Below are 12404 nucleotides of genomic sequence, written 5' to 3' on the forward strand. Positions count from 1 at the left end.
TAACGTAAAAATACGTTTTCTTTATCTCTAACTATTAGCTTAAAATAAAAATAAGGTTTTATGCTTCTAGCATCAAAAATTATGGACTTCCAAACAAACTTACAACCCCGTTTTCATTGAATTTCGAAAAATCCTTTCTTATTCCTTGTCTAAATCTTAAAAACAAACACCTATGAAAATAATCAGCTTTCTAGGTCCCCATCAACTCCCAGCCAAATACCTATATCCCAGCGTAGCCCAAGCCCATGCGCAGCCTATGCTGGGCGTTGATGAGTCAATGAGTCAGGTCTTCTCTTTATAATGTATACTTAGATATGGATTATTTTTATTTGAATTCGTTTGGCTGGTTGCAGAGGGAGAAGCTGTACGTGACTGCAGACAAACGCGGAGAGAAGGGCGGCTGCCGGCGGCCGCTGTGCTGGACGCTGCTGGGGCTCATGGTCGTCGCTGTCGTGGCGGTCATCGCCCTCGCCGCCAGTGAGTCCCAACCAACCAATTAAACCTCTAAGCCTCTTGACTACGAGCCTACTAAGAGTCTGTTTCACTCATTGATCAATTTTATGTGACAGACGATGTGATACCGTCTCTGTTTATTCGAAAAAAAAACAAACAGAGACGGCATCACAAATATCTGTCACATAACATTTATCAATGAGTGGTGAAACAGGGTAATTGTATGACGAAGATGACGAATCTTTATCGGCAAAAACATAACATCACTTTGTTATCCGTCCATCCTTCTGACAAGCCCCTTATTCTCACGAACGCGTGGAGATATCCAGGTGAAATTAATATGAAATGCTTAGCTCTGCTACTGGTAATGAAAAACTCCAGAGTAGTTCTAATCTAACTAGTTATCTTAGAAACTAGAAATTTGGTATGAAGGTAAGGTTGTAACCTTGTACCTAGCACAACCAATAAGAAAGTCTGAAAATCTTAATCTTTATGCCCGTTTGTCTATGTCAGTAACCAATCTAAAATGACCCTACACTGCGTACGTTTTTCTTAGGATCAGGGCTAGCAGAGCCTTAGACATTGGATCAAAGATACCTACAAATTTGTACGGGACTCTCGGTGCGCGAGTCCGACTCCCACTTGGTCGGTTTGATTTTAATAAAGACATTAATTATTGTCTTGACCAGTCATCAAAATTCTTAACTTAGTGTTTGCATTGATCGATTGTTATCGTTATTAGTGCCGTGCCCGAATTATGTCATGGGCGTTTTAAAAAAAGTGTACTTACCTTTTCCTTCAGTGTACTTGATTTTTTTCACAGTAAGTTTTGTCAAGTGTATGAACGTCGCAAAATTTATTTTTTAGGGGTTTTTTTTAAACTATCGGATTCAATTGTGCTCTTGATTCTGAGTAGGAAAAACCATATTATTTCCAAATATGAAAAAAAAGAAAGGGTACTGTACTAACCTCTTGTGTCCGTTGATTCGATGCTGGCAGCATAGTTCCATTTTTAAATAATAATATGGAACGGACGCAAGGGTGTTAAACAGAAGACTTGTATTCTAGCTGCCAACGTAGGAACTTGAACTTGAAAATACATAAAAATATCTTAAAGAAGTGCATTTAATTTAAATAGGGAAATAATTAAGCTAGTGGACCGTCCGTCCACTACAGTACCAACACTTTTTTCACCACGTGAAATTCTATCACGCCTTCGGCGCCATCCAAGAAATGCAATGGACCTCCGGTCCAACGTTGTATAGCCCCGATTTCTGTCGATATTTTCTTTCGATTAGAAAATTTTACTCACGTGTCCCAAAGGTAGCTTAAAGGCATCTCCCTCGCTCACAATAGGAACTATTATAGTGTAAGTTATCTTTCGCTGACGAAAATATTTCAACGAATAAGCCAAGTGAAGTGCTAGCGTAGAGCGTTAGCATAATTACATTTCGCCGGGTACTGACTAGAGCAGTTTGGCAAGACACCTGGCCCTATACTTATATATACGAAGTGCAAAATTCTAACTTCGAATCGAATCTTGCCGCCCCGCTGACGTTAAAGGCGCGTACAGATTATGCGCGGCAATCACTCGAACATTGGATGATCGAGATTTTTAATATGGCGGAATAAATTATAATAAATATTTTCCCATGTTCAGGAGGCAAAACTGTTTCGATTCCTGTAGTAATTTACATGTATTAAAAAAATAAAATCTTGTAATGAGTGAGTAATGTAAAAGGCAAAAATTAATGTAAGCATTGTAAGGTTATGTATGTTACAAATAATAAATTGTATAATAAATCCACAAGCTTTCGGATGTTAAAATACAATACAATGTACTTTATTTCCAATTCCGTGGAAATTTCGAAAAATTGATTGATTGATTCGAATTTCGAATTTAGATTTTAAAGGATATGTCTACCAAAGGGTTTTATACTCGTGTTTGTATGGGTAATCGGCCCAGACGTAAAATTGAATCCCGCTTTCCAGATTTATTACCTGAATTGTAAGATGCTAGATGTATAAACTAAAATTCAATAAACATTTTTTTTTTAATTTTTATACGAATGCCAAATTAGAGCTTACAGCTTTATAGTAACAAGGTCCTTCGTCCACAAGGTGACGCATTCAATAGATGACTATTTTAGAGACCGATCGAATTTTTTTTTCGACTTGATGGCAATCGAGCAAGTGGGTCTCCTGGTAGTAAGAGATCACCACCACCCATAAACATCTGCAACACCAGGGGTATTGCAGATGCGTTGCTAACCTAGAGGCCTAAGATGGCGGATACCTCAAGTACCAGTACACGGCAGGATTAGCGAGCAAAATGGTGGTAGTAATCCGGGCGGACCCTGCACAAGGTCCTACCACCTGAAACTAAAAGGTTCCATTTTTGCAATTTAACTGCAAATCCCACAAAAACATTAAGTCAAATATTATAATAAGTTATCATTCAGATATTGAACGTGATCAATTTATCAATGCATTAAATCCGTATCTAATATATTAAACTTAGTAAACTAGAGTATTTCGAAATGGACCTTAGTAAAAAAAAAAATATTATTACAGCCGGCGTTTTGTTCACCAATTCGCCAACGCCCGTGGAACAGTACAACGCGTCCGTCAGCTCAGCGCGGGCACTCGGCGGCATCGGGCAAGTGCACCACGACCACGAGCACGACCACGACCACAACCACGACCACGACCATGACCGCGACCTAGAACACAACCATGAACACAACCACGAACACGACCAACCAAACAGTCTGGACCACGACCACGACCAGGAACACCATCACGACCAAGAACCTGATAACGACCAACAACGCACTCCCGACCAAGAACAAGAACTTGCTCAAAGCCCTGGCCATGTTCGTGATGAACAAACGGAACCGACTACTACAAGCCGACCTGATATACAGAGAGAAGAAGAACCCATCCATAATGTAGATTCTGAAGAAAGTAGTGATTCATTGATGTATGGTACGTATATCATAAACTACTGTGCAATTCATACCTTATGGTATCGCAAACATGCGTAGACATAGTCAAAATACCACGCACAGGACTTATCACGCTCACACACACGAGTAATATTTACCTCGACGTTTCAGCAACATTACAGTGGCCGTGGTCACCAGTAGACTGAAGTGTGGGGTGTCAAGCCTGCCTAGCTGCGCGAGTCCTTCGAACTACCCGCACTTGATCACAAATAGTACCGGCACTCGTATCAGGAACTACCCGCACTTGCTCATTTTTATTTGTCACCCCACCACACCACCACACAACACTAACAACGTCCGATCGTCCCTCAGAACATTCATCCCGACGCCGACACTTATTTATAACAGGATTCCACGAAGATGAAAGCTTATAACCATCGTCCCGGTTAAATTTTTTATGCTTTTTTATTTCAACTGCTTACGTACTATTCTTGAGTAAAAATTACGTTCCGTGGAGAGAATTTTGGGATTGTGAAGCTCAATCCAGTGGTTTGGTCCTGACTCCAGTAAATGCTCGGCTATGGCTGACTTATTTATGTGGCGATTTTTAACAGCTGGAATATGTTCTTTGACCCTCTAAGCTCAGTCGCGAGGCATATTAGGACACCCAAGGATGTCGTTCCCTTCCAAACACCGGGTGTTTATAAGGTTGATTGTAGTTGTGGTAGTTCCTATATCGGACAGATGAAAAGAACAGTAGCTGAGAAGGTCAAGGAACATATTGCAGCTATTAAAAATCGCCAGATAAATAAATCAGCCATAGCCGAGCATTTATTGGAGTCAGGACCAAACCACTGGATTGAGCTTCACAATCCCAAAATTCTCTCCACGGAACGTAATTTTTACTCAAGAATGGTACGTGAAGCAGTTGAAATAAAAAAGCATAAAAATTTCAACCGGGACGATGGTTATAAGCTTTCATCTTCGTGGTTATAAATAAATGTCGGCGTCGGGATTAATGTTCTGAGGGACGATCGGATGTTGTTAGTGTTGTGTGTCGGTGTGATGGGGTGACAAATAAAAATTACCAAGTGCGGGTAGTTCGTGATACGATACGAGTGCCGGTACCATTTGTGATCAAGTGCGGGTAGTTCGAAGGACTCGCGCTGCTAGGCAGACTTGACACCCCACACTTCAGTCTACTGGTGACTACGACCTCTGTAATGCTGCCGAAACGTCGAGGTAAATATTACTCGTGTGTGTTAGCGTGATAAGTGCTGTGCGTGGTATTTTGACTATGAGTGAAAATCACAAAAGTTTAAGATATGCGTAGACATCTTGTTCGTTTTCGTTTTCAGTACCAAGAACAATGGAGGGCGAACTTAGAATAGACAACGAAGACTTTACAGCTGCGCTGGCAGACCCTGATAGTGATGATTACAAATCATTCACCCAAAGCTTCAGCAATGCTCTCAGACAAGCCTTGTTCTCCAAAGAAGACAGCGAATTTTTAGTGGAAGTTATTCAGCTCAGGTAAAAACATATACAAAACTAACTTATTTATTTTCATTATAAAAATCGCTTCTCTAGCGGGTTGTCAACATTTTTACATAGGTACATGATATCTTTGGATAGTTATGTTCATTATTCGTATAGCATAGGTATCAAAAGTAATACAACAGGTACTGAATTTTTTTGTTTTAGTTTATTTTCTCTTTTGGCTATTAAGTTAGAATTAGTTTTATAAATAACTGTTTACCATTTGTGCAAGTTGTGTCTACCATTTTAGGATATACATGAGATGTATGCTAATATTAAGAAGTATAAATTCTGTAGGAATGATGTACTCTCCAGTTTGTCGACCAAATAAAAAAATAAAAAAAATAAACTGAAAAACCACAGGCACAGATAATTACGTCTAGTCCATACTTACAAAATTTCATCTATTTCTGTTGCCTAGTTTTCAAATGAGACCGGGACTACGTTTGTTTGGAGATTGGAACGAAGACTTCTCTTAACTTGCAAGATTTAACCCACACATACATAGATACATGAGGTTAAAATAGCATAATATGTTATGTATAAGTTAATTCATGTAATTAATTTTAAAATTGCCGCGCCCCAACAGGGCATCATTTTTTATAATTTATTGTGAAAGTTGTTGCAATAAATAAATACTGAATACTGAATACTGAATACATACATTAAACATTGCAAGTTAAATAAAAGTTTTTAATATAAATATGATAGAAAACTCCTCTCGTATTTATCATCCTCAGTGTCTAAAATTGAACTTTTTATACATGTTTCAACTAATTGTGATTTCATCACATTTTGTAATATAAAAAAAAAATACCTACTAAATGTAAATGTTTTCAAAATTGCTTTCTTGGGGTTGGAGGACATGAGGCTATTACATATCATTTTAGGTATATTTTACAAATAATGATTCAACCGCATCATATCTGCAGGAGCCCAAACATGATGTTTTGAAAATTATTTTTATTTTAATGTAAAACAAGTGTCTGAAATATAATGATGTGATATATTTTTAGAATCGGCTTAGTAAGTCCTTTTATTAGATTACCACACACGATAGATTTCAGAACAAACGTTTTATTTTTCCCATACAAAAAAAAAGATGACGTCATAACTCCTCTCCATTTTTGTTTTTTTTTTTCGTGCTACGGGTCAAATTGATACATATGGCCTAAAGATCAATCGTTCCGATTTTCATTTTTTTAACACCATGTGCAGCATTTTGCTGAATTTCGGGGCGTACCGCTAGCACTATATATCGGATCGGCCATCTGATATCAGGGTGTTCTGCTACCAGGACGATTTGAGATGTTGTTTTGGTGTTGACAACCCGATAGAGAGGCAAAAATTCGCAATATTGCTTTTGTTTTGATAAATAATATTTTGTTTTGATAATTTGACAACAGATCTTAATATAAATGCATGTTTTTTTTTTTACAGAAAAGGGTCTGTTATCGTAACATACAGAATTCACTGGAAATCGAAATCAAATGAAAAACCTATTCCTTCATTAACTGCCAAAGAGCTGAAGTCCAACTTAGATAACTATCTCTCCAGAAACAATAGAATGATAAGCGTGTATCATGTTGCAGAAGATAAGATAGAGGCGAGACGTGTATTGGATCTGTGTCAAATTAATAAAAACAATTGTGAATATGAATGCGAGTTCGATGAAAGTTCGCTTGAATTTACATGTACTTGTCCACAAGGGCAAATTCTGGATAGTACTAATCCTCGCCGGTGTATATCAATACTTGGACCCAATCCGACAGATGACACAAATCAGAAAGAAGTCAGAATTACGGATTTAGGGTCTGGTCTAACTACTAATAAACCTAATTCGGAAGAAGAAGATCAAAACAGACATTTAGACCAAAATGTTTTCGACTGGAAAGAAACAAGTCATGTATTACAAGAAACAACCACAGAAACCGATCCTGATCTTAAATTTTCACATATTTTTGGTCACCAAGGCAGCGATGAAAAAGAACAAAAAACCGAAAAATCCGAGATTAGTTCAGAAAATGATCATACGGTCAATCCCGCTAGTGAACCTAAAGCAGAACCGGAACCATCTTCGGATCCTGCACCATCGTCGGACCCGGAACCCACTTCAGAACCCGAACCATCTCCGCAACCAGAGCCATCTTCAGAACCTGAGCCCACTTCTGAACTAGAACCGACATCGGAACCTAAACCAACTTCGCAACCAGAACCCACTTCTGAACCTGAACCCATTTCCGAACCCGTACCCTCAGCAGAACCTGAACACTCTTTGGAACCGGAGCCCTCTTCGGAACCGGAACCCTCCTCAGAACCTGAACCTTCTGCCGAACCTGAACCATCTTCAGAACCGGAACCATCTTCAGAACCGGAACCATCTTCCGAACACGAACACTCGTCTGAACGTCAGCAGTCGATAGAACCTGAAACTTCTTTAGAACCAGAACCCTCTTCGGAACCGGAACCTTCTTCTGAACCTGAACCCTCTCCAGAGCCGAAAACCGAAACAACAATGGAATCAATGCATCATGAATCTGAAATGGAATTCAAGTCAATGTATGAATCAAAACCAAGTGAAAAATCAAAACTTGAGCACGTATTAGAACCAGAACCGGCTGTAAAAACTGTACAGACAACTGAACATGAACCACAGCTAGAAACAAAATTCAAACCTGACACGACTGTTAAACCGGAACCAGCGGCCGAGTCAAGTACGGAATCTGAACCATCATCAGAACCCATGCCTAAAACAGTACCGGACACTGAATTTGCAGCAGAAGTTAAACCCATATCTGAACACTCATTATTTCTAGACTCAAAACTTCAGCCAGAATCTACACCGGAACCAGAACCAGTGTCAGATCAAATATCTCTGCCTGAATTAATGATGACAACAGATGCAACTTCACAGGAAAAAACAAAAATAGAAATTTTAGAACAAAAACACGATCGAAAACTTGACGACGAATCAGACTATGAGTCGAAACTGAAATTGGAAATGACAAGAAACATAGGGCAAACAGAAGACAAACTCACGTCGGAACCTGTGCAAACCACTGAATCTAGTGGTTTTGATGTACTTGCATCGATAGAATCAGATAATTCCAGACCAATGGATATGTTTTCTGAAACACATTTTCAGAGCTCTTCTTTAAAACCAGATAAAACTGACGGTCAGGCTACAACAGTGTCTTCAAGCACCGCATCTTCTTTATTTTCAAACATTGAATCAGAAACAAAATCTAACAATAACGCAGAGGATAAAACTGTTGAAGGTACTACTCTGACAAAATTTACATCCGATGATCACAACATAAACGATCCTTCAGCTGCAACCAGTACTGAAATGGTATCTATTTCGCGAAATAATGAAAAAATAGATAATAACACCGATAAAACTGATATGGACTCTACTACAAGTGGAAATAATTTTTACATTGACACTGATTGGTTGGTAGGTGAGAAAAGTATAAATTCTATATTAAATGACAACTCAAGTCATAGTGATTCTGACATACATTTAACTGAGTCAAGATCGTTTAAGGAAACAAACGAAGCTACAACTACTTCAGAAAGAAGTGAATATGACTTATCATTCGACACAATCGCTGGAAATAAAGAATTTTCAATTTCAGACACAAGCTTTAAAAATATGGATAAAGAAAAAACCACAACTACTGCACCAAGTATATCATATACAGAAATGGATCCCAGTTCAGGTTTTCCGGTTGTTATTAATACCATTGTCCTCAACGTAACTGAGGCTAGTTTAATTAATATTTCGAATGACCAAGTAAATGATACATCTTATACCAAAGACAATAAAACACACCAAATTATAGCTACTACAACGGAAACTAATGTTCACAATGAATATCTTCTGTCACAAAACATAGGTAGCACGGAAGAAACAATTCTCGTTAACAATAAAAATGACGATAAGATACATAACACTACAGAGGAACAACCTGAAGAGAACTTGGATATTACTTTTGATTCCATAAACATGCTCTTCAATCGGTCCTCGAAGTCAGTTGATAATAAGAATGGTACAGATAAATCAATAGTACCGACTGAAGCTACTTCAATTTTTAAAGATGAAGTAACGACAGATTCTGATTGGCTATCTGAACCTGTAACAGAAATAAATTATGAAGAAATAGTTAACAAATTGACAAAGCTTGAAACGACTGAATCAACTGTAAATAAAATCGACGAGATAATGAACCATGCATTAACAAAAGATGATTTTGAGCCAGATTATTTGAATAATATGGGTTCCAGCAACAATAAAATGACAGAGCATGACGAACCTTTGTATGGAATGGCTCAAGATTATGATAACGAAGAATTTCGCGTTAAAAGAGTCAATGCAGAATCGAAAGTAGCTAATACGTCGACAGTAACGGAAAGTCTAAAAGATAAAGCTAAAGTTGAATCAACTACTGTCAGTGAATACATTTACAACGTAGTAGAAAAAATAAAAAACCAATCAATTAAATCAAATGACAGTACTGAAGAAACAAACACTTTGACACCGTCAAATAAAATGGAACCTGCTCCAGTTTGGGAAGAGACCGACAGTACAAAACCATTAATCCTCAAGGACAGTAACGAAACAAGTGTGCTTACTGAAAAAAGTAAAACCGTAGATGAGAAGAGCCAACAGCCAGTGTTCCAACCTAGTATGAATTCTGAAAGTGTGCCACAAAACACAACACCCGTAAGCAATTTCAATGTCACTATATATGAGATATCAACACTAAAACGTAATCAGACGTTTCCAGTGACGAAACATTTGAACCCCCAGTCTGCGGAATACGAAGACCATGAAACGGAAATGAACCCATTTTTACCTGAAATTGAAAACAACAAGAGCCTTGTTAAAAAGCTCCAGGAAGGTCACGATTTAGAGCCTACTAATCTAAACGAAACACAAAATGAAAGTACTGATGACCACTCAAGTCCAACTGAAAAACTGATATCCACGACTAATGGCACAACAACTGAACTAACAAAAACAACTGATAGCAAAACTTTATCGACTACAGAAGTAGACACAGTTTTTGATGACCTGTTAATGAACATGCATTCTGGTTCAAGTGAACTAAGCTCTGAGACGATGAGTAAAAATCTTGATCACTCAAAAAGTTCTAGTAATGTGAAAAACATGAAGAAAGTAGCTGATTTGCCAATTTCGACATTTTTAATTGATACAGATGATTTAGGCAGGGAACATACAACTGAACATAGATCGACTGTAATAAGAAATAATTTAGAAAATGAAACACCAACTTCTCCTACTACAAGGTCAGAAAATACACCAACGAATACAAACACAACAACGGATGACAACACTGAGTACTTAAGTGTTGTTCCCATCACGCACGAAGAAAATTTAGATAAAGAAGTACAGAAGAAGAACTATAGCAGTGAAAATATTTTGGAACTAAATGACATAAGTGATTCACCAAAAAAAAGTGCCAGAAGGACATAAGATATGACCAAATAGGATCCAGTATGTAATAATGCCTTGGAGATGCATACTGACATTATTAGATAGTGCGCTTTCTTTGTCAGTTACTGTATAATATTATAATAATGATTCCTGTGATTCCGTCGAACAATTACATAAATATGATTCTACTTAGTTACGAGCAATACTGTTACTTGCTGTATATCCTTAAATACTAACTGACACAAGTATTAGAATTAAGAGTCATGAAAAAAAAATTAGATGCCTCACTTAATTTTTATTTTAGACTAGTCACACTAGAAACTAGAGTCTTGATGAGTTGGCACATAAATTAAACGACTCGTCAATCGTTTGGATCATGCCTGTCGAATCGGTCCTCTTTTTCAATACCTACATCTTTGTACGCTTCCTCTTTGGGTTCCGTAGTCGAAGTAGGTAATTAAATTACCCTATACTTTCTCCATATTCGCAGCCCCCTGGCGTATCTTTCTGTCCATAAACGTAATAGTATTCATTATTTTCACTTTTTTGGCCTAAATATTATGGTGTACTTACAAGTTGACCTTCTTTAAATCTAAAATGTCACTTACTGAACTACTTTGTTGAAAGAGGTATCTTAAAATCGTGGTGCTGTCAATAGGGTGAATGGCAAAGAACACCTAATTTAATTTTTTTATAAATTAAATAGGTACAGTCAGCCATATAGTGGTCTATCAATTTTTAAACAACTTAAGTCGAACTTTCAAGTCGGCAGACAAGTCTTATCGACATTATTGTTTTATGACATGCAAACGAAAGTCAACAAATTAACTATTATCACTACCCTTTTTAAATGTATGAGGTATTATTAGCTCATAAATTTAATTTTCGTCAGTCTCCAGCAATATAAAAAAACACTTGCCAAGAAGCAATGATCACAAGTAGGTAATTTTAAAGTTGTAGGTACCTAGTTTGTTTATTTATTTTATTCTTGTGCGTTGTAAAAGTCAAACGAAAAACAATTCAAATGGAAAAAAATCTAACCACGGAACCCAAAAGTGAACCTACGTGATCCGACATTCACTACGGGCTAGTAGCTTTTAATTTCTTCATTCGATAGGTGTATCATTAGACCCAAAATATTTACCTAGGTGCCTATGAGTACCTGTTTTTAATTGTTACCAGTACCACTACCATGAGTTTACAGTGACCGTACTCGATAGCGAGGTCGTAAATTATTTGTATGGAGAATTGTACAGCGCCTCTACAAATAATTTACGCGGTCGCTATCTCTCTGTAAGCTCATGGAAGTGGTACAGAGCTGAACGGATCAATAGGGATACGTGCCTATTACTTAAATTAAATGATTCATATAAGAGCTATAAGTAGGCCCGCCCGTAGACTATCCTAATTTTAAGATAGTGATTTATTAATTATGTAATCAAGTGCTTGAGGTTGCCCGGTTAAAAATTCAGTACCTAGGTATAAGTAACTATACTGAGCGGCAAAAAATCTGGCCCTCAAATGTATGCAATGATAGGTAATTTTGTATGCTGAGTGGGCCAAATTTTGTGCCAGTGAGCATATATAGGTACCTTAAAATTAAGATAGTCAGGTCTAAGGGCGCTCTAGTTTTGTCTCGAGCGAAATATATTTTTATATTTGCCATGCCGTGATGTGATAACTTGCGAGTAAACGAGCTGTAGGTAGCAACCCTTAAAGTTAGGTTTTTCGTAGATACCTGCGTCATGATTTATTACTAAGTGATATTGTTTGGAAGTACGGTCTGACTGTAAAGTAAAATAATATTAATTACTGTACGTACGTAGTTTTTGTTAACTAAGATATATTTTGTATAATATGGTTGAAATTGTAAAGAATTATGTTGTAAATAAATCTATAGTTAATTATGCATAATTTTTATTTCTAAGCCATGGTCCCTTTGTTAAGAGTGATTTCATCTGACGCTGACTGGCAATTTTTCCTTAACATATCTATTAATAAAA

General features: G+C 37.3%; 1 protein-coding gene across 1 annotated transcript; it reads left to right on the top strand.

Annotated features, from left to right (window-relative positions):
• Positions 1-314: 314 nt before the first annotated feature.
• Positions 315-12308, top strand: LOC141438822 (uncharacterized). Its single transcript, XM_074102844.1, has 4 exons — positions 315-477; positions 3028-3441; positions 4760-4934; positions 6381-12308. Exons 1-4 carry the CDS (start codon positions 315-317, stop codon positions 10438-10440), a joined length of 4812 nt encoding a protein of 1603 aa, XP_073958945.1. The 3' UTR covers positions 10441-12308.
• Positions 12309-12404: the final 96 nt, after the last annotated feature.

Source organism: Choristoneura fumiferana, chromosome Z (genome assembly GCF_025370935.1).
Source record: "Choristoneura fumiferana chromosome Z, NRCan_CFum_1, whole genome shotgun sequence".
Classification (NCBI taxonomy): Eukaryota; Metazoa; Arthropoda; class Insecta; order Lepidoptera; family Tortricidae; genus Choristoneura; species Choristoneura fumiferana.

What these genes read in the sequence shown, in the direction of transcription:
- LOC141438822 (XM_074102844.1), top strand. Translation starts at nt 315, where the DNA reads ATGGATTATTTTTATTTGAATTCGTTTGGCTGGTTGCAGAGGGAGAAG. An exon ending in GGTCATCGCCCTCGCCGCCA is followed by an intron (nt 478 to 3,027) that starts GTGAGTCCCAAC and finishes ATATTATTACAG; the next exon opens with CCGGCGTTTTGTTCACCAAT. An exon ending in TAGTGATTCATTGATGTATG is followed by an intron (nt 3,442 to 4,759) that starts GTACGTATATCA and finishes TTTCGTTTTCAG; the next exon opens with TACCAAGAACAATGGAGGGC.